At 50.6% G+C, this 27,426-nt stretch overlaps 2 protein-coding genes across 2 annotated transcripts in view; one reads left to right on the forward strand and one right to left on the reverse strand.

Moving 5' to 3' along the window:
- The window catches only part of LOC134040712 (cytoplasmic dynein 1 intermediate chain 1), a 39,532-nt gene extending 29,382 nt beyond the window's left edge, over nt 1-10,150 (forward strand). Inside the window, exons 14-19 of the mRNA XM_062486753.1 lie at nt 650-763; nt 885-1,018; nt 1,185-1,329; nt 4,187-4,327; nt 6,167-6,292; nt 8,939-10,150. Of these exons, the coding sequence (XP_062342737.1) occupies nt 650-763; nt 885-1,018; nt 1,185-1,329; nt 4,187-4,327; nt 6,167-6,292; nt 8,939-9,049 (771 nt within the window). The 3' untranslated portion in view covers nt 9,050-10,150. The remainder of the gene's footprint in view (nt 1-649; nt 764-884; nt 1,019-1,184; nt 1,330-4,186; nt 4,328-6,166; nt 6,293-8,938) is intronic.
- Nucleotides 10,151-11,265: 1,115 nt separating this feature from the next.
- The window catches only part of LOC134040685 (electrogenic aspartate/glutamate antiporter SLC25A13, mitochondrial), a 37,563-nt gene continuing 21,402 nt past the window's right edge, over nt 11,266-27,426 (reverse strand). The window contains exons 10-18 of the mRNA XM_062486713.1: nt 26,885-26,969; nt 25,827-25,985; nt 23,949-24,001; nt 23,600-23,680; nt 19,248-19,388; nt 16,348-16,486; nt 13,076-13,234; nt 12,777-12,867; nt 11,266-11,522 (exon numbers count right to left, since the gene is read on the reverse strand). Of these exons, the coding sequence (XP_062342697.1) occupies nt 11,330-11,522; nt 12,777-12,867; nt 13,076-13,234; nt 16,348-16,486; nt 19,248-19,388; nt 23,600-23,680; nt 23,949-24,001; nt 25,827-25,985; nt 26,885-26,969 (1,101 nt within the window). The 3' untranslated portion in view covers nt 11,266-11,329. The remainder of the gene's footprint in view (nt 11,523-12,776; nt 12,868-13,075; nt 13,235-16,347; nt 16,487-19,247; nt 19,389-23,599; nt 23,681-23,948; nt 24,002-25,826; nt 25,986-26,884; nt 26,970-27,426) is intronic.

Raw genomic sequence — 27,426 nt, forward strand, 5'->3', positions numbered from 1 at the left:
CCTAGCCTAGCCTAGCTCACTGGCTAGAGAGCTAAACAGACACAGTGTGTTCCCATGTGGAGAATGTACTCGGACTCAAACAGATACACAAACACACACACACAATCACGTGTACTCTCCACACACACACAAACTCAATTATGTGTACTCTCCACATACACACAACTGTGTGTATTCTCCACATACACACAGTCATTAATGTAAAATTTCACACACACAGTCAATAATGCATACCTTCTCCACACACACATTCAATCACGCATGCTTTCTACACACACATTCCATCGTGCATACCTTCCACACACACACCAGCCCCTGAATGCCTTCCATGCCCCCGGTCCTCACGGCTGTGTCTGGACGCTGGCCTCATCCACACTCATCCAGCCGTCTGCTGTCTGAATGGAGTCTTTGTGGGGTGCAAAACACAACTCATTCTGAGGGCAGTGATGACACCACAGCTTCTCACTACAGCGTGTTTCCACAGGCAGTCCTGTCAGGGCTGTGTTGTAGGAAGCATGTTCAGGGTTAGGGGGAAGGTCAGTCTTTTTCCTTGTAACCTGTACATGATCGTTAGTGTGAGTCATGAGAACCGATATAAAGCTATCGATCTGTGTCTTGTTGCTGTGTGTGTGTGTGTGTGTGTGTGTAGCACCCCGTGTACTGTGTGAACGTGGTCGGCACCCAAAACGCCAACAACCTGATCACCGTGTCGACGGATGGGAAGATGTGTTCCTGGAATCTGGATATGCTGTCCCAGCCTCAGGTAACTGCTGTCCCCAGACCAGCCTGAATCATGGCCGTATTATGCCCGGTCAACTGTAGCAATCGATTGTGATCAATCTTTAATGGGGGATCTGTTTGTAATCTAACGTGTGTGTGTGCAGGAGAGCATGGAGCTGGTATATAACAAGTCCAAGCCGGTAGCTGTGACCGGCTTGGCGTTCCCCACCGGGGACGTGAATAACTATGTCGTGGGGAGCGAGGAGGGCACCGTGTACACAGCCTGCAGACACGGCAGGTTAGACACACACACACACACACACACACACACACAGCATCCAGACATCACACATCCACATCATTGAGCAGTGTGTGTCCTGCATGTGTGTATGGAGGAGTAAAGGGGGGTTTCTGGTTGTGCTGTGTGTTTCAAGCATGTGTGTGTGTGTGTGTGTGTGGAGCAGCAGGGCAGGGATCTGCGAGGTGTTTGAGGGTCACCAGGGCCCGGTCACAGGGCTGAGCTGTCACAGCGCTCTGGGACCAGTAGACTTCTCTCACCTGTTCACCTCCTCCTCCTTCGACTGGACCGTCAAACTCTGGAGCACCAAGGTGAGCTGGCGTACCCGGGTGTGTGTGTGTGTGTGTATGGAAGTATCTGTTGTGCGTGTGTTTATCTGAGTGTGTGTGTGTGTCACCTACCTGTCGTGCATCATCAAAGTGGTCAGTGTCAGGACTCTGCAGGTGTGTTCACTGGAACCTGCTGCTGTGCTCGTTGAGTCAAACCCACCCCTGCTCCTCCGGCCGCCCCCTCAGTCTACAGGCACCGAATCAAACACACCTCTGCTATTTCTGTTGTATTTCTGACAGTTAAAAGTTTGACTGTGCTTTTCAAATTAGTCAAATGAGAAAAAGAGAGATGGAGATAGGGATGAATAAAGAAAGAGAGAGTTATCGAGCTCTGTCAAGTTCCTCTTGAAGTGTAACGTGACTTCAGGAGTGTTTCAGCGGCGTTGTGCAGGAGTGTTTCAGCGGCGTTGTGCAGGAGTGTTTCAGCGGCGTTGTGCAGGAGTGTTTCAGCGGCGTTGTGCAGCAGTGTTTCAGCGGCGTTGTGCAGGAGTGTTTCAGCGGCGTTGTGCAGCAGTGTTTCAGCGGCGTTGTGCAGGAGTGTTTCAGCGGCGTTGTGCAGGAGTGTTTCAGCGGCGTTGTGCAGGAGTGTTTCAGCGGCGTTGTGCAGGAGTGTTTCAGCGGCGTTGTGCAGGAGTGTTTCAGCGGCGTTGTGCAGCAGTGTTTCAGCGGCGTTGTGCAGGAGTGTTTCAGTGGCGTTGTGCAGGAGTGTTTCAGCGGCGTTGTGCAGGAGTGTTTCAGCGGCGTTGTGCAGGAGTGTTTCAGCGGCGTTGTGCAGGAGTGTTTCAGCGGCGTTGTGCAGGAGTGTTTCAGTGGCGTTGTGCAGGAGTGTTTCAGTGGCGTTGTGCAGGAGTGTTTCAGTGGCGTTGTGCAGGAGTGTTTCAGCGGCGTTGTGCAGGAGTGTTTCAGCGGCGTTGTGCAGGAGTGTTTCAGCGGCGTTGTGCAGGAGTGTTTCAGTGGCGTTGTGCAGGAGTGTTTCAGCGGCGTTGTGCAGGAGTGTTTCAGTGGCGTTGTGCAGGAGTGTTTCAGTGGCGTTGTGCAGGAGTGTTTCAGTGGCGTTGTGCAGGAGTGTTTCAGTGGCGTTGTGCAGGAGTGTTTCAGTGGCGTTGTGCAGGAGTGTTTCAGTGGCGTTGTGCAGGAGTGTTTCAGCGGCGTTGTGCAGGAGTGTTTCAGCGGCGTTGTGCAGGAGTGTTTCAGCGGCGTTGTGCAGGAGTGTTTCAGTGGCGTTGTGCAGGAGTGTTTCAGCGGCGTTGTGCAGCAGTGTTTCAGCGGCGTTGTGCAGGAGTGTTTCAGCGGCGTTGTGCAGGAGTGTTTCAGCGGCGTTGTGCAGGAGTGTTTCAGTGGCGTTGTGCAGGAGTGTTTCAGCGGCGTTGTGCAGGAGTGTTTCAGCGGCGTTGTGCAGGAGTGTTATTGGGGTGACTTGGGAATTCCCTTTCCTTTGAGGGGCACCACAGGAATGAGTCTGTCTCCTGTCGTGTGTGTTTGTACAGTGAGTGTGTGTATGAATGCTTGTGTGTGTGTGTGTGTCTATAAAGCTCTCCCCCCTCAGGATCCCTGGAGGGTAACTTTCAAGCTGCCAATCCCAGTCTGACCCTGGCTCAGGCCTGCTCGGCACGCAGCTCAGAAGCTGCAGAAACTTCCAGCCTCTCAGTGTGTTTTGTAAATATTGTGGTTTAGAAGCTGTGGGCTCTGGCCAGCTCCACTCTGTCTGGCCACAGGGCTGACGCCACAGAACTTCACGTTCCACCCTCTCCCTGTTAGAACCCTGAGGTTCCACCGCCTCTCTGGTAGAACCCTCCTCTGTTCCATCCTCCAGCTACTCCAAACAGCTCCACTCAGCTGTCTGATCATCACTACTGAGGCTAACACTGCTACAGGCTCCCCAGACCACGCCTGTGGGAGACAGGAAGTGGGAGGAGATAAGGTGATCTGACCGGGGTCTCTCCCCAGCTGTGTGGAGGGCTTTCTGGCGGCCATATTGACGTTCCCAGTCCCTCTCCCAGCATCCCTGTGAACATCCAGAGCAGCGTAGAGGACTGAGTTGCTGGCATGAGGTTTGTCAGAGAACCACAGCCAGGACACAGGGATGCCAGAGATTCTGTCCGCTTGTCGGACTGTTGTAGGTACCTGTCGAGTGTGTGTGTGCGTTCTAGTAATCTGTGCTCAGGTGAGTGTGTGTGTATTCCTCTCCCTCCCTGCTTTTCTCACAGACTCTCATAATGACTGTCGCCTGTGACAGAGAGAAGGGCGGCAGGGACAGCATTCCTGCCAGCCTGTCTCAGCCTACCTGACTCCTGACCCCCTCCTCCCCTCCCTACCTCCTCCTACCTGACTCCTGACCCCCCCTTCCCCTCCTCCCCCCTCCTCCTACCTGTCTACCTGGACGGAATGCAGTCTGCAGCCTCCAGGAATTCTTACCAGACGTTGGAGGGTGGGAATCTGCTGTCTCTCACCGCCCCCTCTCCTCTCTGCCTCCCCCTCTACCTCCTTGTCGCCATCCCTCCCTGGTTAGCTGTCTCCTCTGTCAGTCTCTCTCTCCTTCTCTCTCTTTCTCTCTCTCTCCATCATCCTGCTCCACCAGCTGTTCCTCCAGGTTGCAGTACCTCTGCAACAGCTTTCATCTGCCAGCCAGTTTTCTCATTTTTATGACACTGCGTGAACGTGCAAAGGTTTTAATTAGGCCGTCCCCAGACAGGCCCAGAGGCAGAACCAGCGCCACTCAGTCTGTCTCTCTCTCTCCTCCCTCTTTCTCTCCTTCTCTCTCTCCTCCCTCTCTCTCTGTGACTGACTGTATACATACCTCTCTCTGACTGATCACTCTTTCTCTCTCTCGCTCTCTCAGCACAACAGGCCTCTCTACTCGTTTGAGGACAACTCTGACTATGTGTATGATGTCATGTGGTCTCCAGTCCACCCCGCCCTGTTTGCCTCCGTGGACGGTATGGGCCGCCTGGACCTGTGGAACCTCAACAACGACACAGAGGTCAGCGTGTGTGTGTGTGTGTCTGTGCGTGAGTGTGTCTGTGTGTGTGTGTGTTCTTGTTGCGCTGCAGCTGAACCACAGACCAGCCCTCCTCTGTGTGTGTGCGTCAGTGTGTGTGTGAGTGTGTGTTCTTGCCCTACTCTGTGTGTGTGTGTGTCCCTCAACCTCCGCCGTAAATCCGTCAGCTGACGACTCCTCCACCAATCTCCTCCCTCTCCCCCACCCTCCTCCCTCCCCCCCACCCTCTTCCCTCCCCCACAACCCCTCACTCCCCCACACCCCCTTCTTCTCCCTCCCTCCACCCCCCCACCCTCGTCTCCTCAAATGCATGCCCCCACACACACACACACACTCTCTGGTGTTGTGGCACCACTGGCTGTCAGAGTCAGAGTTAGGATCAGGGTCAGGATTGTCTTCCTCTCATCCGTCTCATTCACCAGATGAAAGATCTGCCCCCCCCCTAGCCCCCTCCCCCGTTACCACGGACACCCCCCCGTTACCAAGGACACCGTCCCCGGCCCCGCCCTCTCTAATTATACACGTGCCTGGTGAGTAGTGCTCCTCTGTGTCCCTCCACACCAGCTTTCATCCCTCTGTCCCTCCCCCCTCTCACACCCCACCGCTGAAAGACAACTGCTCTGCAAATCCCAATTATGTACAAATATAGTCCCTACCTCCCCCTTCCCCCAAATGGTTTAGTCTGCAGAACAGTTAATATCAGCATGGCCATGATCATGTCCAATGGCCCAGTGTACAGACATGGTATCTGACACACACACACACACACACATTGTAGTCTGGTGGAGGACCATTTCATGAAGAATGGACTGACTGCTCCAACAATGTGCTTTATATGAAACTTGGTCGCACACACACACGCACGCACGCACGCACGCACGCACACACACACACACACAGAAGCAGGGTCTTTCTCCCACACACATCATCCATTGTTATGGACATATTAAACACGCTCTCATAACGACATTAATGTGAACAGCACAGCATGCCTGGTTCTCATTTCCCTCCTTACACACACACACACGCACACACACAGTCTCTCACACACACTCACTCCCACACACACATCCAGTTTCTACTGGTGGAAGCTAGCAGACTATTAGCAGACAGTGTGTGTTTGGCGTATCTGTGTGGAAGCTAGCATATTAGCCGGCTTGCGGCCAAGGCTTCTGTCTCCTGGTGTCAGACAACCCTGTCTGTCACGAGCCAAGATGCTGAGCTTCCACAACCACACTCCGACACGCAGTCACATGACAGGAAACCAAGGCTTTAACCCATCCCGGGACGTTACTGAAAACTGAAACTGGCACTGTGCTACTGCGTTAGGAATGACATTCGTGTAAAAGCATTTAAGGCCCCGAAAAAAGGTACAATTATCTTTGAATCCCACGTAGGCCTTCATCTGTACTCAATCACGGAGTGGGCTAGCGGCTGTATTGTTTTAATGGATGCACCGAAGGGTTTTATGAAGATTTATGTAACTCATTACAGATAGTTTCACGTGGAGCTGAGCAGACAGACTTGTTCCTCTGGCTGCGATGGTTGGGAGTGTGTTCCCATACCTGAACAAGGGCTTGCCGTCCACATTCACATAGTCACTATTAAATCCTGAAGAGATGCTGGCCCGCCAGGTTCTCACGGTTTCCGGTGCTATTTAACCATCTAATGGACGCAGCGATGTTTACGAATATACGGCTTGACGTTTCTTGACACTTACATTTAGGCTACTGTTACATAGGATATAGGCCGACATAAACTCTACAGTTTAACAAAATATAATCTTTATCCACCGTTAGCTAACGTATTAACCCTCTCCAGGTGCCCACAGCGAGCGTGACCATCGAAGGAGCGTCGGCCCTCAACCGGGTCCGCTGGTCAGCGGGTGGGAAGGAGGTGGCCGTGGGCGACTCGGAGGGGCGTGTCTGGGTCTACGATGCTGGAGAGGTACGGTACCAAACCTTACACAGGACGGTGATATTGTTAACCGTTAGCACATGCTAGCAACTCTTTAGTTTGTTTAGTTTATATTGTGTAGCCTAGGGCTACATCTCTTCCTCGTTGTACTGAAACTTGCATTTTGGGAGAAGCATTGTTGTAGCTTAGCGTCAGCATGCTACCTTGTGTGTGTGTGGGGTAAACATTTCCAAGCCAGAACTATTTTCTTTTTGGCGTATTTTTTTAAATCTCATTTTCCGTTTTACTGGCCTCCATACAGAGACGCTAGCCGCACCACAAAGTGGCCAGCCTGCCTGCTGGAGAGCTGTTCGGGTCGTGGCCTCGCTGGGGGCGACATAGGCTAGGCTAATTTGAGCATCTCTGTGGTGTGGTGAGCAGAAGGAGGCAGGAGGACCGTGTGGCCTCGGGGTTGGTGGTTGCTAATTAAGAGTCATCAGTTTAAGTCTGTGAAGTTGGAGTTTTGCGGGTGGAGGTTGTATTTACTAGACAGTCACATTAAAGGGACCCCAGAATCAAAAAGAAATGTTCCTCTTACCTGTAGTGCTGTTTTATCCACCTACATTGTTTTATGAGTTGACGAGTTTTGGAGATACTGGTCGTAGAGATGTGTGTCTTCTCTCGAATATTATTGAAGAAATAATTGTGAAGTACTGATACCAGAAAAATCTACTTAAACAGTACTCTTACTTCCCATTTCAGCAACAGTGTAATCACAGTGTGATGATAGTGTAATAAGTGTAATAACAGTGTAATAACAACATAATAAACGTGTAATGACAGTGTAATCAGAGTGCGAATTATACAATGATAATCGGGGGGGGGGGGGGTCAACTTCTTCTCCAGGGCGTAAAGTAAAATTTACGATTACAGGTAAGAACGATATATAAATGTATCGACCCCCCCGACCTGTTGTTTTTGCCTCTTTTGGGGGGGGGTCCAAGTCGTAATTAGGGGGGTCAAACCCCCCAAGCCCTCCCGTAATTCGAACCCTGATACTAACCCCTTTGGTCATTTCAACCAAAATGCACATGCTAACCCCTTTGGTCATTTCATCCAAAACACACATGCTATCGCCTTTGATCATTTCATCCAAAACACACATGCTATCGCCTTTGGTCATTTCATCCAAAACACACATGCTAACCCCTTTGGTCATTTACCCCAAAACACACATACTAACCCCTTTGGTCATTTACCCCAAAACACACATACTAACCCCTTTTGTCATTTTATCCAAAACACACATGCTAACCCCTTTGGTCATTTTCCCCAAAACACACATGCTAACCCCTTTAGTCATTTTATCCAAACACACATGCTAACCCCTTTGGTCATTTTATCCAAAACACACATGCTAACCCCTTTGGTCATTTTATCCAAACACACATACTAACCCCTTTGGTCATTTTATCCAAAACACATATGCTAACCCCTTTAGTCATTTTATCCAAACACACATGCTAACCCCTTTGGTCATTTTATCCAAAACACACATGCTAACCCCTTTGGTCATTTTATCCAAACACACATACTAACCCCTTTGGTCATTTTATCCAAAACACATATGCTAACCCCTTTGGTCATTTTATCCAAACACACATGCTAACCCCTTTGGTCATTTTATCCAAACACACATACTAACCCCTTTGGTCATTTTATCCAAAACACACATGCTAACCCCTTTGGTCATTTTATCCAAACACACATACTAACCCCTTTGGTAATTTTATCCAAAACACACATGCTAACCCCTTTGGTCATTTTATCAAAACACACATGCTAACCCCTTTGGTCATTTTATCCAAACACACATGCTAACCCCTTTGGTCATTTTATCCAAACACACATGCTAACCCCTTTGGCCATTTTATCCAAACACACATACTAACCCCTTTGGTCATTTTATCCAAAACACACATGCTAACCCCTTTGATCATTTTATCCAAACACACATACTAACCCCTTTGGTCATTTTATCCAAAACACACATGCTAACCCCTTTAGTCATTTTATCCAAACACACATGCTAACCCCTTTGGTCATTTTATCCAAACACACATGCTAACCCCTTTAGTCATTTACCCCAAAACACACATGCTAACCCCTTTGGTCATTTTATCCAAAACACACATGCTAACCCCTTTAGTCATTTACCCCAAAACACACATGCTAACCCCTTTGGTCATTTTATCCAAAACACACATGCTAACCCCTTTGGTCATTTTATCCAAACACACATACTATGTCAGAGTCTGGAGCATCCCACCTGGTCATGAATTATAGAGCACCAATTAAATCCGGATTAAATAAAGACTTTTACATTGTATAACCTCGTACCTGTGTTCTTTAAGGTTCTGACGTTCCTGGCAGAATTTCCTGCTTCAATAAACCAGACCCGTTGTAAAAGCATTGATTTGGCACCGGTATCATACCCTAGTAATAAGTGTAAAAACTGTGTAAAAAGTGTGATAACAACATAAGTGTAATAACAGTGTAACAACAGTGTATAACAGGTGTAAAATGAATCCTTTTTGACACCGACAATTTCGAACATCTCCCTCAGATATGGCCATGGGCCAAAAATAAATATTGAAGTAAAGTACCGATACCAGAAATATCACGTGTGTTTTACAGCTGGCAGTGCCCCATAGCGAGGACTGGGCACGCTTCGCCCGCACGCTGGCCGAGATCCACGCCAACCGAGCCGATGGCGAGGAGGAGGGGCCTGGGGAGCTGGCGGCATAGGATTGGCTGGATCAAGATCAGCTGGCGCACCAATCACCATCAGGTACAGTGGATCCCAGCCCATCAGAAGTCTCCCCACGTTGGTTGTGTTGTGTGAATATCGAGGCTCCTGCCTCTCCATGTCCCCAGTTTAAGACTTCATCATGATGCTGCAGTGAGCTCATGGACTGTTCTGACTCACACGGTGTATTTAAGGATTCCATGTCGCTGTATGCTCTGGCAAGAATGTGCTTTCTTGTAACTGTAAATCCTATGTTTATGATTCTCATGAGACTTGTATTAATACGTTTATGCATTTATTTATTTATTTGAGGTATTTAATGAGGGTGTGTTAAGATACATGATCTTTCGTGAGCAGGGTCCGTGGAATGCCTTATTCAGCTCCTCTTGATTGTGTCATTTCTCTTCAACTGTGTGTGCATGCAACACATTCGGGACAAGATACTGGATGTAAGCGACAGTCGTCTTGCATACTGTACTTAATTGTGTGGTGTGTTGCATCAGCTTCACACCTGTAACAGTGGCAGTGAGGTGGTGTTGCAGGTGGTGTTGCAGGTGGTGTTGTGGGAGCCACATATGGCTGTTTAAGTGATGTCTGCTTTGTCAAATATACTGTAATTACTGAAAGAAAGTATTTATCGTTTGTCACTAAAGTAGATTTGATGATGCTGTTTATCTTAAATGTACATGAGTTGCTATGCGTCGTCATAGTGTTAGTAAGCTGTGAGGCCTGGTGAAGGTGGTGAGATCTCCCGTTCTCAGTACATTCCTTCCTGCGTCCCCTTGCTCAGTGAGTCCCCTCCTGCTTTCAGTCCTGTATTAACACACTGCAGCAACTAAGGTACATTCTAGACCAGGGGCCTCCGACCCTGTTCCTGGACAGCTATCTGCCTGTACGTTTTTTTCTTCAGCCACACTTATTTGACCTGATTCAACACTAGTTACCTGATCAACTAGATAATTATTAGAATCAGGTGTGCCAGATTAGCAGTGAATTATCCAGGACCAGGGTTCGAGACGCCTGTTTTAGACGGTGTTGCCATATTGTAATCCAGTGCTTGCTGTTCTTCTGACATATTCACTATTAAACCAGAACAAATCACTGAACTGCTGGTGTTCCTGGTGTTGGGATTATTTTACCCTCTAATAGACGTAGCAAAGTCTACGAATTCGGATACACATGTCGAGACAATAAATAAAACTCCACCACACTTTTTATACTAACATAAATATATCTCTTTATATTGCTGCCATACTTATTGCAAGGCACAAATATAACACACTTTTATAAACATTCTATATTCACTCTGTACACATTCAATAAAGACTTCTCTGACATTGATGCTATTAAAAAACATTCAGCACCATCTGCTAGCCTTCTGCTGTGTTCACAGTTACAGACATGTATTCATCACAGTAGGTTTCTCCTACACTAGGCCGTAGACACTGAGGAGGTACCATGGTAACAGTGACAAAAGTACACATTTTAGAGTGTACAGATACCCCAAGAAGGATTTATATGAAAATGTGTCCTTTTTCTCATACTGCACAGATAACATTGTGATGCATAGTCAATAGCCAGGCAAACTGACCATGTTTAAGTGATGTGTCAGGATGGATGTGCCAAGCTGATCTGACTGGTGGATGACTGCGTAGAACCAGTTAGCATTAAATAGGTTAGCATACAACCAGTTTGCATGAAGGGTAATAGGGCAGGGATTATAGCCTCTGCCAGCCCTCTTGCATAGTGCATAGTGTACTATAAATAAATGCTACACTTCAGAATATAACTTAAAATATGAAAATCTTTGATTTTCACCTCACCATAGAGGTTTCTTTTCAGAAAACTAAAAGAGCTAACCAGAATTAGTTTCCAAACTGTTACTGTCGAAACAGTACTCGTGAGAATAATCAATGTGTTCTATATTTCACATATCAACTATCAATATTTGTCTTAGAGGTACATTCTACTAGTGTGCTCGTCTCACCCTGTGGAGCACACGGGTGTAGAGGTCCGTCCTCTATCCTGCCCCCTACAGGAGGGTAGAGAGGGGGCGGGACAGGAGGGTAGAGAGGGGGCGGGAATCAGATTCAGGGGGGAGACTGGGGGAGGTTTAGGGGGTGGGGGTGGTTGTTCAGAGGGGAGAGGGGGAGATTCAGGGGGGAGACTGGGGGAGGTTTAGGGGGTGGGGGTGGTTGTTCAGAGGGGAGAGGGGGAGATTCAGGGGGGAGACTGGGGGAGGTTTAGGGGGTGGTTGTTCAGAGGGGAGAGGGGGAGATTCAGGGGGGAGAGGGGGAGGTGGGAGAGGTTGGGGCTTCTGCCTGCACCCGGTATCGGGGGAGGTGGAGTCCAAATTTGCTCTCGATGCCAGCGAACGTGGCCACAGCCAGCTTGAACCCTCCGATGTGGTCTGGGTTGGGCGCCGGCAGGCTGATCCGAGACCTGGGAGTCGGCTCCGAGCCAGAGGGCTTTCTGTGGTGAGAGGAGGGTGGGGGAGAGAGGAGGGTGGGGGAGAGAGGAGGGGGTTGGGGGAGGGGGAGAGAGGAGGGGGGAGAGAGGAGGGACGGGAAAGAGAAGAGGGGATGGAGGGATGGGAGGGGGGAGAGGAGGAGAGCGGGAAGGAGGGAGAGAGGAGATGGGGGTAGGAGGGAAGGAGGAGATGGAAGGAGGGGGAAGGAGGAGATCGAGGGAGATGGGGGGAGGAAGGAGAGAGAGAAGAGAAATCAGTGTGTGAAGATAATGAAGGTACGGAGCCAGCAGAAGGGAGAGGAGGTTTCTATCAAACAACGTCCACCACAAAAATAAACATCTTAATCGAATAATAAAAACTGGGAGAGGACGATGTTTTTTCCTGAAAAGCAGTCGAACCAGAAATAAATGAATACTGTACCCCACAATGGTTTCATAGTCCTTCCTGTGATATATGTCCAATATGAACAACAGGCTCTGTATTTCAGCCCTGTTCTAAAAACCACCGGATCTTCATCCAAGTCTGAACCATGACCGACTGTTAGCAACATACTGAAATTTTCTATATTGTGTTATAGAGTGTGTGTCTAAGAAAAACAAAAAAACTCTCAAAAGAGTCACAGAAAGGAAAGTATAGCAAGCTCTGGAAGGGGAAATTATCTAATTTCAACCCAAAAGGCACAAAAGAGCTAAAGTCAAACGGATTTCATCTCCGCCGCCTGGGTTTGAACAAATGTCACCTCCATCGTTGTAAAGTGCAGGTTTGGAGCCGACAGCTGATGTACTTTCAAATTATTTTGGCCTCGTGGCATTTCTCTTTTCTCCCTCCACCACCGGTAAGAGCCGGCTAGCTGGTTGTGTAGGGCACGCTTTTAAAAGGAGAACGTTTGCTCTCCTTCTAGCCTTATAAAGGCAACAATGACAGGAACGAAGCTGAAAATCTCAATTTAAAATCCTCAGATTTTAAAGATCAGATCCACAGATCGGAGGGCTGTACATGTATAGGGACATTTCACTGGCATTTTCTGAATCCCGTTTTTCATTTGAATTGGGCTTTCAGCGGCTACAAAGCTAGCTAGGCAACCTACAGTAACTACTTCAGACATAAAAACAAAAAATAAATTTTATGAAAGATATTCTACATATGTTGAGCTACATTTCTAGACACAATAAGTTATACTACGTGTATATATAAACACGCTCATACTGAAGAGTTCAGAGTAGCCAAGGCCTTCAGGTAAACCAGACTGAACTCACGTTCCGCCGAAGTCCACATAAAACCACCTCTGCAGCAGCTCGTAGGTCACCAAGGTAACGCCGAACTGTGGAGAGGAGCGGAACACTCGAGCTGCAAAAGAACAGTCATTAGACAGAGTTACCATCAGAACACAGGTTCGGTGTAAAAATCCCAGTGTGAGCTCTTACCCTCCTAGGAATAAATGTATCAATTTATTTTTTTGGTCCGGACCTAGAGAACCGAACTACCAGTGTGAACGCGACCTTAGCGTCATTAGCGACTTTAGCGACCTTAGCAACGTCATCAGCGGACGTCTCACCTCCGGCTCCCTTCCAGAAGGCCCGTGGCCCCTCCTCCCTCAGAATCTTCCAGAAGCAGTCCACCAGGCCGTGGTAGGTGGTCTGGCCTGCGCGCGCGGCCACCTGCAACCTGGTCTTGATGACATCAGCCGGGGTGACCAGGGAGGCGGCAGGCATGCCTGGGGAGGTCACACACAACACACACACAAAGAGAGGTCACACACACACAGAGAGGGTGAGTGGTTGATTTTAAAGAGTCCCATTTTCCCAGCAGTCTCCAGTATGTGGTTATATATGAATCTGTTCTGGCTTAGGGTGCTTCGTATCATGACTTTAATTTAACCGGAATCGGACCCTGGCTACTGCTGAGTCCAGCCTGTAACAGCCCTGAATGTTTTTTCTTTCTTCAAAATCAGTCACAGCGATTCAACAACAGCCCGGTGACATCAGCAGAGCGTCCCACCTCGACGCAGCGCTGGCAGAGGGGGCTGGAGGAACCAATACGACGCAGCGCTGGCAGAGGGGGCTGGAGGAACCAATACGACGCAGAGCTGGCAGAGGGGGCTGGAGGAACCAATACGACGCAGAGCTGGCAGAGGGGGCTGGAGGAACCAATATGACGCAGCGCTGGCAGAGGGGGCTGGAGGAACCAATACGACGCAGAGCTGGCAGAGGGGGCTGGAGGAACCAATACGACGCAGAGCTGGCAGAGGGGGCTGGAGGAACCAATATGACGCAGCGCTGGCAGAGGGGGCTGGAGGAACCAATACGACGCAGAGCTGGCAGAGGGGGCTGGAGGAACCAATATGACGCAGAGCTGGCAGAGGGGGCTGGAGGAACCAATACGACGAAGCTAATTCTAGACCTCCTCGTCTTCTTCCTCTCCTCGGTCTCCCTGCGAGTGTTCAGACAATGCTGCGTTAATGAGGCCCGCTCCCCGCATCCCGCTCCCCGCATCCCGCTCCCCGCATCCCGCTCCCCGCATCCCGCTCCCCGCATCCCGCTCCCCGCATCCCGCTCCCCGCATCCCGCTCCCCGCATCCCGCTCCCCGCATCCCGCTCCCCGCATCCCGCTCCCCGCATCCCGCTCCCCGCATCCCGCTCCCCGCAGACCGGCCACACCAGGGCCCCTCTCCAGCCTCTTCAGCTCTGAATGGCCTCAATCATCAATACAGCCGCCCCATTACCATCACCTGCCTCTTCACCGGGCCACCGCTAGCGTTACGCCTGGGACACACGGGCTGCGAAGCGCCTGGAAGCACTTGGAAGCGCAGCCTTTTTTCTTTCAGCGCCCATGTTATCAAATTGGACCGGCCACACAGGCTGCGAAGCGCTGCGATCGTTTTTGGCAGCTGGTCGAATGTTTCAGCAAGACGCTTGCGAATTCGGCTGCAGGATGATAGAATTCACCATATTATAGGATATATTTGGATAAACAAACATGTTATTACGATTTTACTTTGTTAGTTGTGGGCTATAGCCTATCACTTAACACCCAACTTTACTACGCTGGTAACAAACGGCCAACCATGTGTTTACCACCGATAAAAACTATATCCGATCAATTCTCACAATTTAAACATTAAATATAAAACATCCTGATTGTTGATTGTCAAGCCAACATATCAAGTGAAGGTGAAAGGCTCGTAGCCGATTGTGGCGCTTCGCGGCACTTTGGAGCCAGTGTGTCCCAGGCGTTAGGGTTAGAGCCTTCCATCTCTCTCTCTCTCTCTCTCTCTCTCTCTCTCTCTCTCTCTCTCTCTCTCTCTCTCTCTCTCTCTCATCTCTCTCTCTCTCTCTCTCTCTCTCTCTCTCTCTCTCTCTCTCTCTCTCTCTCTCTCTCTCTCCTCTCTCTCTCTCTCTCTCTCTCTCTCCTCTCTCTCTCTCTCTCTCTCTCTCTCTCTCTGTCTCTCTCTCTCTCTCTCTCCCTCTCTCTCTCCCCTCTCTCTCTCTCTCTCTCTCCCGACTGAGATCTGCTACCCTGAATGGGACTGAACCACCTGCCCAGTCCTTCAACAGAAAGAAGAGCGAGGGAAGAGGAGCTCAAAGACATCTATTTATACAAACAGAACGGAGACACCCTTAATACAAGGCTGTCTCGTGCAGCACACAGCCCTTTACATCAAGTTGTTATTAGCTCACAGAGTAAGCAGAGCTGCAAATGTGTCTTGTTTAACCTGGCTGCCTTTCCTCCAGCCACAAGCAGACAGAGAGTCGGGATGGGATCAGCTACAAGACCAGGGTTCGGAGGGTCGGCTTGGCCGGTAACTCTGGTGTAAACCGAGCGCGTAATTCAATTTCCTGCGCCGACTGTAAAGTGCTAATTCCAAAACAGCGTGACCGCAGATCAACGTGGAAAGGAGTGATAAAGTGCCGTGAGCAAAAGGCAAAAAATTTATAATCATTATATTTTTTATGTCTAAAGCATTGCTTGCCAGTCTGGAGAATAATATGCAGAATGAGACGGAGACAGCGAAGAAAGGAAGTGGATCTGAGTTTAAATGACTTTTCCGTTTAGTGCCATGCAAGGTTGGTCTAAGCCGAGGAGACGAACTAGCAACCAGCACATCCCTCAGGATGCTGAATAAATATTCATTTTTATTCGGTGCCATTCCAAACCAGGCTGGCTTGGCTTGGACTCTCCTTTTAAACACTATGTTTTCTTTAGGATACAAAAAAGAAGCCACTTCAAATTCTAACGTCAAAACTGCCGTGTCCAGATCATATTTTTCACGTACGCAAGAGGCGAAGAGAGAGCTGTTAAACCGCCGATCCAGCCGACTAATGTTTTCCTTCGAGGTTTCTTCTGTTTTCAGATCTGTCATTGACCGGTCGCTCATGATCCAGCAGGGATCACGTTTAACACTGCCAGCTCTCCTGCTCCTCTGGATTAGCAATGGAAACGCTCCCTGCCTGTCTGGCAGACAGGAGTGTAGTGGGCTCTGGTTCCAAACCCCAGGCCTGATCACTGAGGAGCCTTATTAGGGACGACCGCCCTGCAGACTGTGGTTGCTGCTTCCAGGGCCCCGGGCCTTCAGGGTTGATGCAAGACCTGGAGACTGCAGAACAAGGACTCTGCAGAACCTAGAGGCTGCGGAACGCAGAACATGGAGACTGCAGAAGAGGACTCTGCAGAACCTTGGACCTGGAGGCTGCGGAACGCAGAACATGGAGACTGCAGAAGAGGACTCTGCAGAACCTTGGACCTGGAGGCTACGGAACGCAGAACTGGAGACTGCAGAAGCTAGACCCTGCAGAAGCTAGACCCTGCAGAACGTAGGTGGCATCCTACCTGCCAGCGCCCCAGCCAGTAGCATCTTCCCAGGCCCTATCCTGCCGTCCTCGTCGCTCATGCCAGCCTTGAGGTGAGCATAGCAGGGGAAGTAGATGGCAGAGAAGGGGATGTCCCGCAGGAAGCAGGCCTTGGCTCCCTGGGGGGGGGGGGAGAGGGGGGGCAAAGGAGGGACAGGACGGAGAGAGAGAGAAGAAACAGAGATCAAGAGATGGAGAAGCTGTTACGGAAAAATGCAGGAAAAGTTGAAACATTTCAATGATGAGGAGGGATGGAAAAATACGGATTTGGTAATCGACCAAAAAACCTCTTCCCGTCTCCTACCACAGATTTTCCGTTCTTCCCACTCTCTCCCCTGGGACACCGTACCATGAGTACACACCACAGCTGTACTTCATACTTTTTCAATGAAGGAAAAGCACTACTTTACAGAGTTTAGTCTTCAGTCTTTCAGTGAAACCCCACGTCAACATGGCAGGTTTCTGTGTGAAAGATGCAGCAGAGAACAGGGGCCCTCAGCCCTCCTGGTTCCACTCTCGTTACACGCGCCCCCCTTTCTCAGCACCAGGCAACACAGACGAAAGACAAGAAAAAGAGAGAAACCAGAGGAGGGAAGCTGGAGAGGGAGAGAAAGTGAAAGAGAGAGAGAGGAGGGAAGGAGGGGGGAGGGAAGGAAGATTGGACTTGTCTGTCACTGTAAACAAAAGGCCATCTTCAAGCAGATTGAGTTTCCCATCCGCCCGCCCTGTCGCCTGGCTGTCGTCCAGGCTGGGAGAGGAAGTTTTCTCCCGTCAACAGGCCACGTTTACCGCCTGGATAAATCCTCTGCTGGACTGGCTTCATTTTACTCCTCCAGGTTAATCCTTCCACTTATACACACACTGAACACAAACACACACACACACGTCATATTGATACCTGCTGTGACTCTCCTTCCTCAAGCTGTGGTTATTTCCCTACCTGGCTAATCTAGCAGGAAATGACATCATCCATGTGGTGAACTGCGTCAGGTTGAAGGAGCTTCGGCTCCCCTGTCTAAGCCTGTCTCTGGGCCTGATGTTCGGGTCCTGGGGCAGGATCTGGCCTGTACTGTTGGCCCCTGTATGAGACCGCCAGGGGTGTTTATCAAATCAAATCCTATTCATATAGAGCTTACAGCAGTGTCACAGAGGGCTTCACATACGGCCGTGGAACTGAACCTAAACCCTCAAGCAAGACATGGACACACTCCCAGGATAACTGAGAGAGAAAAAAATGTAATCAAGTTTAGTGTGGGATCCCTTATTTATGACTTTGTTCATGAGTACACTGCAGTGTTATTGATATATCTAAATCTCTTCAACATATCCATCAGCCCATCAGGGCGGCTCATGTGATATCCTCTGAGTTGCAGTTCCCCCGGTAGCCAGAGGTGGTGCTGGTGGGCCAGTTTTCCAGCGGAGGAGCTGGGAGTAGGAGAGGCTGAGAGGCAGGATAATTACCCTGACAAAGGCTGCTCTGTGCTGGGCTCAGCCCTGAGGAGCCAGGGCGTCTGGGACCAGCAGGCTGGAGCTCGTCTCCAGCTCTCAATACGCATTGTCTCCTCAGCACAGGAGACACACACACGGGGCGGGGCACCCCCACACTATGACACACTAGTGTACTGTAGTCACACACACACACACACACAGGTAGACAGATTGATAGACAAACAATAGTAATCACGGGAGGCACCAGATCCACACATGTAACCAAGACATGCTATACAGACACATACTATACACACACTATACACACACGTAAGCAAAGACAAGCAGACAGACAGGCAGACAGGCAGGCAGACAGACAAGGAGACAGACAGACAGGCAGGCAGGCAGGCAGGCAGACAGACTCAGAGAAGACACCAGGTTAAGTATTCTCATGCACACACACAAAGACTTTTACACACACACACACACACACACACACACAGGCATCCAAGTCTGGGTCACATGACTCATCATAATCATCGCAAGGAATAAAGGACCAATCACAGCTCTTTAAAAGGGTTTTCAGAATCCCAGTCATCGATCAGGGCTCCTTATTCATCTCCCAACCACACCATCAGGAGTCTGAACACAGAGAGGCTGGTCCCTCCAGGCTGGGGCTGGGTTAACAATACTACCATGGCCTTTGTTAGGGTCCCTTGATTTCTCATTCCTTACACTAACATGGGCCTGAGGGTCACCTCAATTCAAATAAACTTTATTTAAACCCCTGGGGTTGTGCTCCCATTCAGTTGCTAATGCTAGCTGCCTGCTTGTCAGCAGGAGAGAGTCTGGCTCAGGAGCCATTAGCATCCCAATCACAACAACACTAATGGAGTGTGTGTGCGAGTGTGTGTGTGTATGCGAGTGTGTGATGGGAGTGTGTGTGTGTATGTGTGCAGGTGTGTGTGTGTATGTGATGGGGATGGGTTCTGTCCAAACTGAGGTGGTAGGTGGTCAGAATGAGCTCTACTGTAATAATATTTGGTGCCCGGCACTGAGGTGTGGGGTGCGTAATATTATATCATACTAATATTTTGACGTAAGGCACTGTAACCCCCGCTTTGTGAAAAATGGCAATTACAGCAATTAGGGTTAAGTGTAGCTTATGATGAATTGTCCCTCTTTGGTGTTCGACTGAGACCCAAGCTGAGGGGAGCCAACAGCCATCCTATCAGGAAGCAGGTCTGAGGACAGCTGAACACCTTCAGGACACTAACACCGATTTCCTGTACAGCCAGGAAGTTGTCATGATTGAGAGATGGGTCAGCGACTACCATGTCCACGGTACATCACCGTGCAGTAACATGCGTGTACAGTAAGTGTGTGTGTACAGTAAGTGTGTGTGTGTGTACAGAGTGTGTGTGTGTGTACAGTGTGTGTGTGTGTACAGACCTTATAGAGACCCAGGAAGCCCAGGTCTCTGATGACAGACAGGGCGCTGACACGAGGGCCAGTGGTGATCTCTCCTGCTACTTGCAGACGGATCTTCACGATCTCCAGAGGGTTGGTGAAGATCACCTGGGATCCTCCCGCCTGGACACACGCGCACACACAGGAGAGAAGAGGGATTAGTTTCAGGGTATTGTATAGATGCTGATGCAAAGTGTTCTCTCACATAAACACACACACAGTGTAGGTACGTAACCAATCCCATTAAGACCCACTCTTCTGTCAGGTGCCATCACCGTAGCAACAAGTCACCTGCATCAGACAGAGGCGCAGTCACACTGTTTCACAACCAGCAGTGATGAGATACTCCAACGGGGGGGGGGCTTGGCTTCAAGTCTTCCTATTGAAACAGTCCGGGGACCCAGATTTGTGTGTGTGTGAGAGAGTGTGTGTGAGTGAGTGTGTGAAAGTGTGTGTGAGAGAGAGTGTGTGTGAGAGAGTGTTTATGTGTGTGAGTGTGTGTGAGAGTGTTTATGTGTGTGAGTGTGTGTGAGAGAGTGTTTATGTGTGTGAGTGTGTGTGAGTGTTTATGTGTGTGTGTGAGTGTGTGTGAGAGTGTGTTTATGTGTGTGAGTGTGTGTGAGAGTGTTTATGTGTGTGAGTGTGTGTGAGAGTGTGTTTGTGTGTGTGAGTGTGTGTGAGTGTTTATGTGTGTGAGAGTGTGTGTGTGTGTGAGAGTGTGTTTATGTGTGTGAGTGTGTGTGAGAGTGTGTTTATGTGTGTGAGTGTGTGTGAGTGTGTGTGAGAGTGTGTGAGAGTGTGTCTTGTCCAGGGTGCGGGTGAGCCTGGTTACTCTCTCTCCATCTCTGCTTTCTTCTTCTTCTGTCCCTCTCTCCTGCTCCTATACTGTCTTTTTCTTCTTCTTCATTTTGTAGTCTCTCTCACTTTGTATCCCTTTTATTTCCCTCTCTCTCGCTCCGCTCTCCCTTGTTGCCGTTGGTTACCGTGGCCGCATTCAGAAGGCGGTGCAATTAGATAGAAATCGGTTTCCATGGAGTCCTTCTCTGCTCAAATGGGGCCTGTTCTGTTTGTTGTTTCTCCTTTCCCTCCCTCCCTCCCTCCTTTCCCTCCCTCCCTCCCTCCTTTCCCTCCCTCCCCTCCCTCCCTCCCTCCTTTCCCTCCTTTCCCTCCCTCCCCCCCTCCCTCCCTCCTTTCCCTCCCTCCCTCCTTTCCCTCCCTCCCCTCCCTCCCTCCCTCCCTCCTTTCCCTCCCTCCCTCCTTTCCCTCCCTCCTTCCTTCCTTCCTTTCCCTCCCTCCCCCATCTCTGATATGAATGTAGGACTGTGTGTACAGCTGACTATCTTACAGGACGCATCAAACACACGTCCAGTATGCAGAAAAGTGAGGGTCTGGTCGCCACTTTAAAAGCATTAGAGCACAGATCCAGATCACCTAGTTGAAGGCCTTGCAGTTGTGTGCATGTGTGTGTGTGCAGGTACATGTGTCTTTGTGTGTGCATGCGTTTGTGTGTGCAGGTGTGTGTGTGCAGGTATGTGTGTGTGCAGGTGTGTGTGTGTGTGTTGTCCTAAGATAAAGAGAGGGAGCCAGGAAACAGTGGGTTGCTGCTCACTGCACTTTTCATGATCCTTCATGCTATTTGGTAACTAACAGCTTAATGGGGAAGTATTGCCCCACCAGTGAGGTGGGATACACGGGGAATTAGAGGTGCTTCAGACAACTTATGTAGTTGTATTATTAAGCGATAACTAATGAGACGTTTGGACATGGGAGCAGCCAGGCCCTGATGCTTCCCCAAGGACACGTCGGCATTATATACAGATATCCTGTATATCATATATATATATATATATATGTAGATCAGCCAGCGATCCACAGATAGAAACATAGACAGTAGAGGAATAGACAGAGAGAGAGGGAGAGAATGAGAGAGAGAGACAGACAGGTGTGACTGCAGAGAGGCAGAGAGAGACAGAGAGACAGAGAGAGACGGAGAGAGACGGAGAGAGAGAGACAGAGAGGGAGAGACAGAGAGGGAGAGACAGATCAAGAGACAGGTGTGACTGCAGAGAGAGAGGGTGAGCAGTAGGATGATGTTAGCAGGTAATTACAAGGCAAGCTGATCCCCCAGGCTCCTCAGACACGCTTCAGCACTCTGGGGGGGGGGTGAGTGTGTGTGCATGTGAGTGTGTAGACCCCTCGACCACACTTTCACGTAAGCGACTTGCGTGTCTGCATACGCACACGCCTCTACACGCCTCCACACACGCAGACACACACACACAGACAACCTCAGGCGGTATACTTTGGAAAGACAAACAATAGCTTAGCGGCAGGACTAAACATTAGCCACCCTCCATTAATACCTTCGAACACTTGCAAAAACGCCAGGAGACTCGCTAGGCATCCATTATGCACACACACGTACGTACCTGTGTGTGTGTGTGTGTAGACGGAGTGTTAAACGTTCTGATAAATCTTTTAACAATTTACAGTGGAGCTGAATCACCCCCCAGTCACAAAGGCTTGGAAGTCCCCCATGCATATCAGAGTCCTTTACAGAGACTAAGTGCTTCAGTACAGCAGGACTAAGGACAAAGCTTCCTGTATGTGTCTCCCTGCCGCTCCTCTGAGGTCTTGGGTCGCTTCTGAGGAACCAGCTCCTGAAACCAGGACCAGGGCCAGCAGATAAGCATCCAGCCAGATTCAACAGAGCATGCCGGTCTTACCAAATAATTATTACAACCTGGCAACACTCACTGGTGGAGCTTTGTGTTGAGGCTGCGGGGGAGGGGGGGGGGAGGGGGGGGAGAGGAGAGGGGAGGAAGGGAGCGGAGGGAGAGGTGGGGGGAGAGGAGAGGTGAGGAAGGGAGGGGGAGGTGGGGGGAGAGGAGAGGGGAGGAAGGGAGCGGAGGGGGAGGTGGGGGGAGAGGAGAGGAGAGGGGAGGAAGGGAGGGGAGAATGGGAGGGAGGTGAGGAGGAGAGAAGGGAGAGTGGAGGGGAGAGGAGGCCAAGGAGAGCAAGAGATCCAGGCCTATTTTAGCTGAAAAGCTCTTACAGAATGTCAGTCTCCTACCTCTCTCCTCTCCTTCTCTCCCTCTTCCTGTCCTCCTAAACGTCCGGGTCTCTGGTCGCCAAGGGCCAACCAACACTCTCCCAGCCTCCTGATATAAACACACCTCCCACTGCTGCTCCTGAACACTCCCTCAACAGGTCGCGTGTGCTTACAGAATAACTTAGCTTGGGCACTAATACTCACTGTGCGTGCGTGTGCATGAGACTGTGAGTGAGTGCGTGCGTAAGAGTGTGTGAGAATGTGTGTGTGAGTGTCAGAGTGTGTGTGTGTCTGTGAGAGTGTGTGTGTGATAAAAGCCAAGCTGCGCGCCAGCACTAACACCAGGAGAGCAGCCAGGATGAAAGCAGCTGTCAGAACGACTCAGAGGAGGAAAGATCCATCTATCCTCACTCCCCTGCACTCCTCCATTTACTCTCCTCCCTCCCCCCACCTCCCTCTCCTCTCACACACTCATCTGTGTGTGTGTGTGTGTGCCCCATACAGCAGAACAAACGCCACTAATATTCACCACCACTTTCTGATCTGAAACATAAAAATAGTGTTACACACCATACCTCATCAAATACCCAAACACACACACACCCATTTTCATTACTCATCCGCACTATTCGATCACACATGGACACACACACACACAGGCAGGCAGGCAGGGAGGCCATGGTGGACGTAGTTAATGACTTGTGGATGGTTAAATGCTGTGCTTTGGTGCTCAGCATTAAACCAGGTCTGGGGGAGAAAGAGTGCCTTTCATAGAGAGGAGCTCAGGGGGAGGGGGGGGGGACAGGTCAGTGATCAAACACACGATGGGGCGGGGGAGGGGATCAGGTAGCAACCCTGTCTCCATCCCGTGTGTGTGTGTGTGTTTGTGTGTGTGAGTCTTCAAATCCCCAGATCTCAGAGCAGAGCTTAGGACATGTTGGGTCAACAAACAGCAAACTTCACTCAGACCAGAACCTTACCAGGACCAGGACCAGACCAGAACCAAGACCAGTCCAGACCAGAACAAGGACCAGGAACAGACCAGAACAGGACAAGGACCAAGACCAGGACCAGCCCAGGACAAGGACCAGGACCAGAACCTTACCAGGACCAGACCAGGACCAAGACCAAGACCAGTCCAGACTGTAGCCAGTTCCAGAGAGGGGGGGGTGGGGGGTGAGAGTGTTTGAGAGTGTGTGAGTGCACGTACATGTGAGTGTGTGTGTTTGTGCGGTGTGAGAGAGCGTGAGTAAGTGAGTGTGTGTGTGTGTGAGATACTTACACATGCTCCAGATAGTATCTCAGCAGGAAGAGGAACACTTCCATCCTTCTGCCTGGCCTTCCCTCTGACGAAGTCATTCACCTAGGAACCAATCAGAACGCTCCTTACAGAGAGAGTCATTCACCTAGGAACCAATCAGACAGCTCCTGTCTCTTGAGACAGGAGCTGTACTGAACTCATGTCTTCCTGCAGCATCACACCACTTCAGCATCATCATGACTGACACACAAACCAAACACATGGAGTGTGTGTGCCTGTGTGTGTGTGTGTGTGTGAGAGAGAGAGTGTGTGTGTGCCTGTGTGTGTGTGAGAGAGAGTGTGTGAGAGAATGTGTGTGTGTGTTACTTACTGTCAGCTTTATGGCCTTCTCCGGGGCGACGCCCAGTAGCTGTGGTACCAGGCCTGTCATTAGAACACACACACACGTAAACAAATACACATTCACTTACAGTAGGCCTGTGCCCCCCTATGAACATCAGGGAATCAACTGAGTAGCAGTGAAACAAGGGGTGGAAAAACACACACACACACAGACACACACCCACACACAGAAACACACACACACACGTGTCCTGAAATAGAAAAACATGGAACCAAATAAAACACCCTGACCAGAAGTTTACAAAGCCCTCAATTACAACCCGAGGAGTTCCAGCCGGGTAAAAATAAACAAAATAATCAAACTCAAATGCAACAAGCCCCTACCCCGACCACCCAGCCACCTCCAGTCACAAACAAACTCAACCGTTCAGTGTGTGTGTGTGTGTGTGTGTGTGTTTATAGAGGCATAAAGGGACTAGCAAAAGCCCCCTCACACAGGAGAACAAACATATCACCAAGCAGGCTGCTGGATGGACTGGGACTCACAAACAGAAGTGTTAATGTTGGTGCAGGGGGCCAGGGGGGCCTGGGGGGCAGCGGGCCAGGGGGGCAGCGGGCCAGCGGGGACGTATTGTTTTGGTACTAGATCTGCCTGAGCTCCTGTAAAAGTCAGGGTCTTTATCCTTGGTGTTTTGTTTACGTGTGGTTTCCGTGGCGATGCCTGCCTGCCTGCCTGCATAATGGCTTGGTCTGTCTGTCTGTCTCACCTGCCAATCATAATTCCAGACCGTTCTAAGAGGAAGCCCACCCTACATTCCAAACCTGATCTTCCATTGTCCTACAACCCCTTCCCCCCTCCCTCCCCTCCCCCAATCTGGCCAGGTAGCTATTATGGGATGGTTGGTATGAGACAGGGACGCGCCGGTATTGTGTCAGAGGGACTGCAGGTATGTGGCTTTGCATGGCTTTTGTATTGTCCCCCCTCCCTCTCCTGTTCCCCCCCCCCCCTTTAATCTCTTCAAAGCAGCCAGGTCAGGGAGAATGTGAACCCATACGCCCCCCATCTTCCTCCTCTCCTCTCTTCTCCTCCCTCTCCTCTCTCTCCTCCCTCTCCTCTCTTCCCCTCTCCTCTCTTCCCCTCTCCTCCCTCTCCTCTCTTCTCTTCTCCTCCCTCTCCTCTCTTCTCCTCCCTCTCCTCTCTCTCCTCCCTCTCCTCTCTTCCCTCTCCTCTCCTCCCTCTCCTCTCCTCTCTTCCCCTCTCCTCCTTCTCCTCTCTTCCCCTCTCCTCCCTCCCTCTCCTCTCTCTCCTCTCTTCCCCTCTCCTCCCTTCCCCTCTCCTCCCTCTCCTCTCCTCCCTCTCCTCCCTCTCCTCTCTCTCCTCTCTTCCCCTCTCCTCCCTCTCCTCTCTTCCCCTCTCCTCCCTCTCCTCTCTTCCCCTCTCCTCCCTCTCCTCCCTCTCCTCTCTTCCCCTCTCCTCCCTCTCCTCTCTTCCCCTCTCCTCCCTCTCCTCTCTTCCCCTCTCCTCCCTCTCCTCTCTTCCCTCTCCTCTCCTCCCTCTCCTCTCCTCCCTCTCCTCTCCTCCCTCTCCTCTCCTCTCCTCTCCTCCCTCCTCTCCTCCCTCTCCTCTCCTCTCTTCTCCTCCCTCTCCTCTTCTCCTCTCTTCTCCTCCCTCTCCTCTCCTCCCTCTCCTCTCCTCCCTCTCCTCTCCTCTCCTCCCTCTCCTCCCTCTCCTCTCTTCCCTCTCCTCTCTTCCCTCTCCTCCGCCCTCTTCCCCTCTCCTTTAGGAATGATTTCTGATCTTTAAGACCCTGAGATACAGACCTTTCTAGCTGCTAACACTTGTACCTCTATAATGTGTGTGTATGCGTGTGTATGTCACTGTGTGTATGTGTGTGTGCTCTCTGACCTCGGTAGAGGCCGAACACTCCTTCGTAGCGCACCACCTTCCTGAAGCAGTCGATGCTGTTCTTGTACATGAGCTCTCCCACCAGAGAGCCGGTGGTGCGCTGGTTCTGCATGCGAGTCTTCACCAGGTCGATGGGGTAGACTGCTGTAGCTCCCACGGCTGGGTAGAGGGGGGTAGATGGTGTCTTGTAACTGCTCACATTTAACCTTTAAAGGAGTGAGTTATTTTTCCAAAACGGAAGCTAGCTAGTTTTAGTTAGCTTCCGTTACCTAGGAACCTAGCATAATACTCGTAGCAATGCTACTACCTGCTAGTGTTACTTGTTAGCCTCCTAATTGTAAATTTTGAAGCCATACTATAGCATTTGTCATATAGTTTTTGTCTATCGGAAAATAGTCGGTTGGAATGTTCAGAATCACATATGTGTGACGCTACTCCTTAACGGGTTAAGAAGGTGTCAAACCTTCTGCCAACCTTATACAGAACCACTCTGAAGAGGAAGAGGAGGAGGTGACTGGACACACACCTACACACACATACCTACACACACATACACACACACCTATACACTCCCCCACACAAACACAAAGTGACAGCTTTAATTAAAAGGGGATGGTCTTTGGGGCGCTACCTCCAAATTAACCTGTCTCCCTTGGGTGGGATGGGAGGAAGGGGACACAGGGAGGGGGGCGGGGGGTCCAAGAGCCAAACACAAGACCCCCCTCACCCCCGACTCCTCTGATCAGTCAGACGCACAAAGAACTCCCCTCAGTATCCTCCCAGGGGGGGAGGGGAGGAGGGGGAGGGGAGGGGAGGAGGGGGAGGGGAGGGGAGGAGGGAAGAGCGCTCCAGCCTGCAGCAGAAGAGATGAGGAGAGCCTTTGTCCTCCTCCCCTCCCTTCTTTTCTTACTAGGAAAAGGTGGGGAGGGGGGGGGGCAGGTCAGGGGGCAGGTGAGTGCAACTGGGGAGGGGCAGGGGTGTAGGTTTGGGGCAGGTAGGGAGCAGTAAGGGGGCAGTAAGAGGGCAGGTAGGGCTGTGTCTTGGTGAGACCTACTCACCTCCTGCCACTGAGCCCAGGGTGAACCTGTAGGCCGACTCAGCCACCTGTACCAGAACCGTACGAGAAGAGCCCCCTCCTGACTGCTGCACCCGTCAGGAGGGGGGAGAGAGAGCGGGAGAAAAGACAGAGACAGATACATGGGTGAATGTTTAGACAACAAACCCATATTCACATCAGTACCACCGGGAAGAGAGTGAATTCATTCAATCACAATCATCCAGAAATAATCCTCAAGCTCAGAGGGTTAGTGCTTCCACATCCCTGCCAGCCCTCGGCCAGGTAGGACACCACCAGGTAGGACACCACCAGGTAGGATCCCACCAGGTAGGATCCCACCAGGTAGGATCCCACCAGGTAGGATCCCACCAGGTAGGAGCCAACCAGGTAGGATCCCACCAGGTAGGAGCCAACCAGGTAGGAGCCCACCAGGTAGGAGCCCACCAGGTAGGAGCCCACCAGGTAGGAGCCCACCAGGTAGGACACCACCAGGTAGGAGCCCACCAGGTAGGATCCCACCAGGTAGGAGCCCACCAGGTAGGA

This window comes from Osmerus eperlanus, chromosome 20 (assembly GCF_963692335.1).
Source record: "Osmerus eperlanus chromosome 20, fOsmEpe2.1, whole genome shotgun sequence".
In the NCBI taxonomy this organism is placed as follows: Eukaryota; Metazoa; Chordata; class Actinopteri; order Osmeriformes; family Osmeridae; genus Osmerus; species Osmerus eperlanus.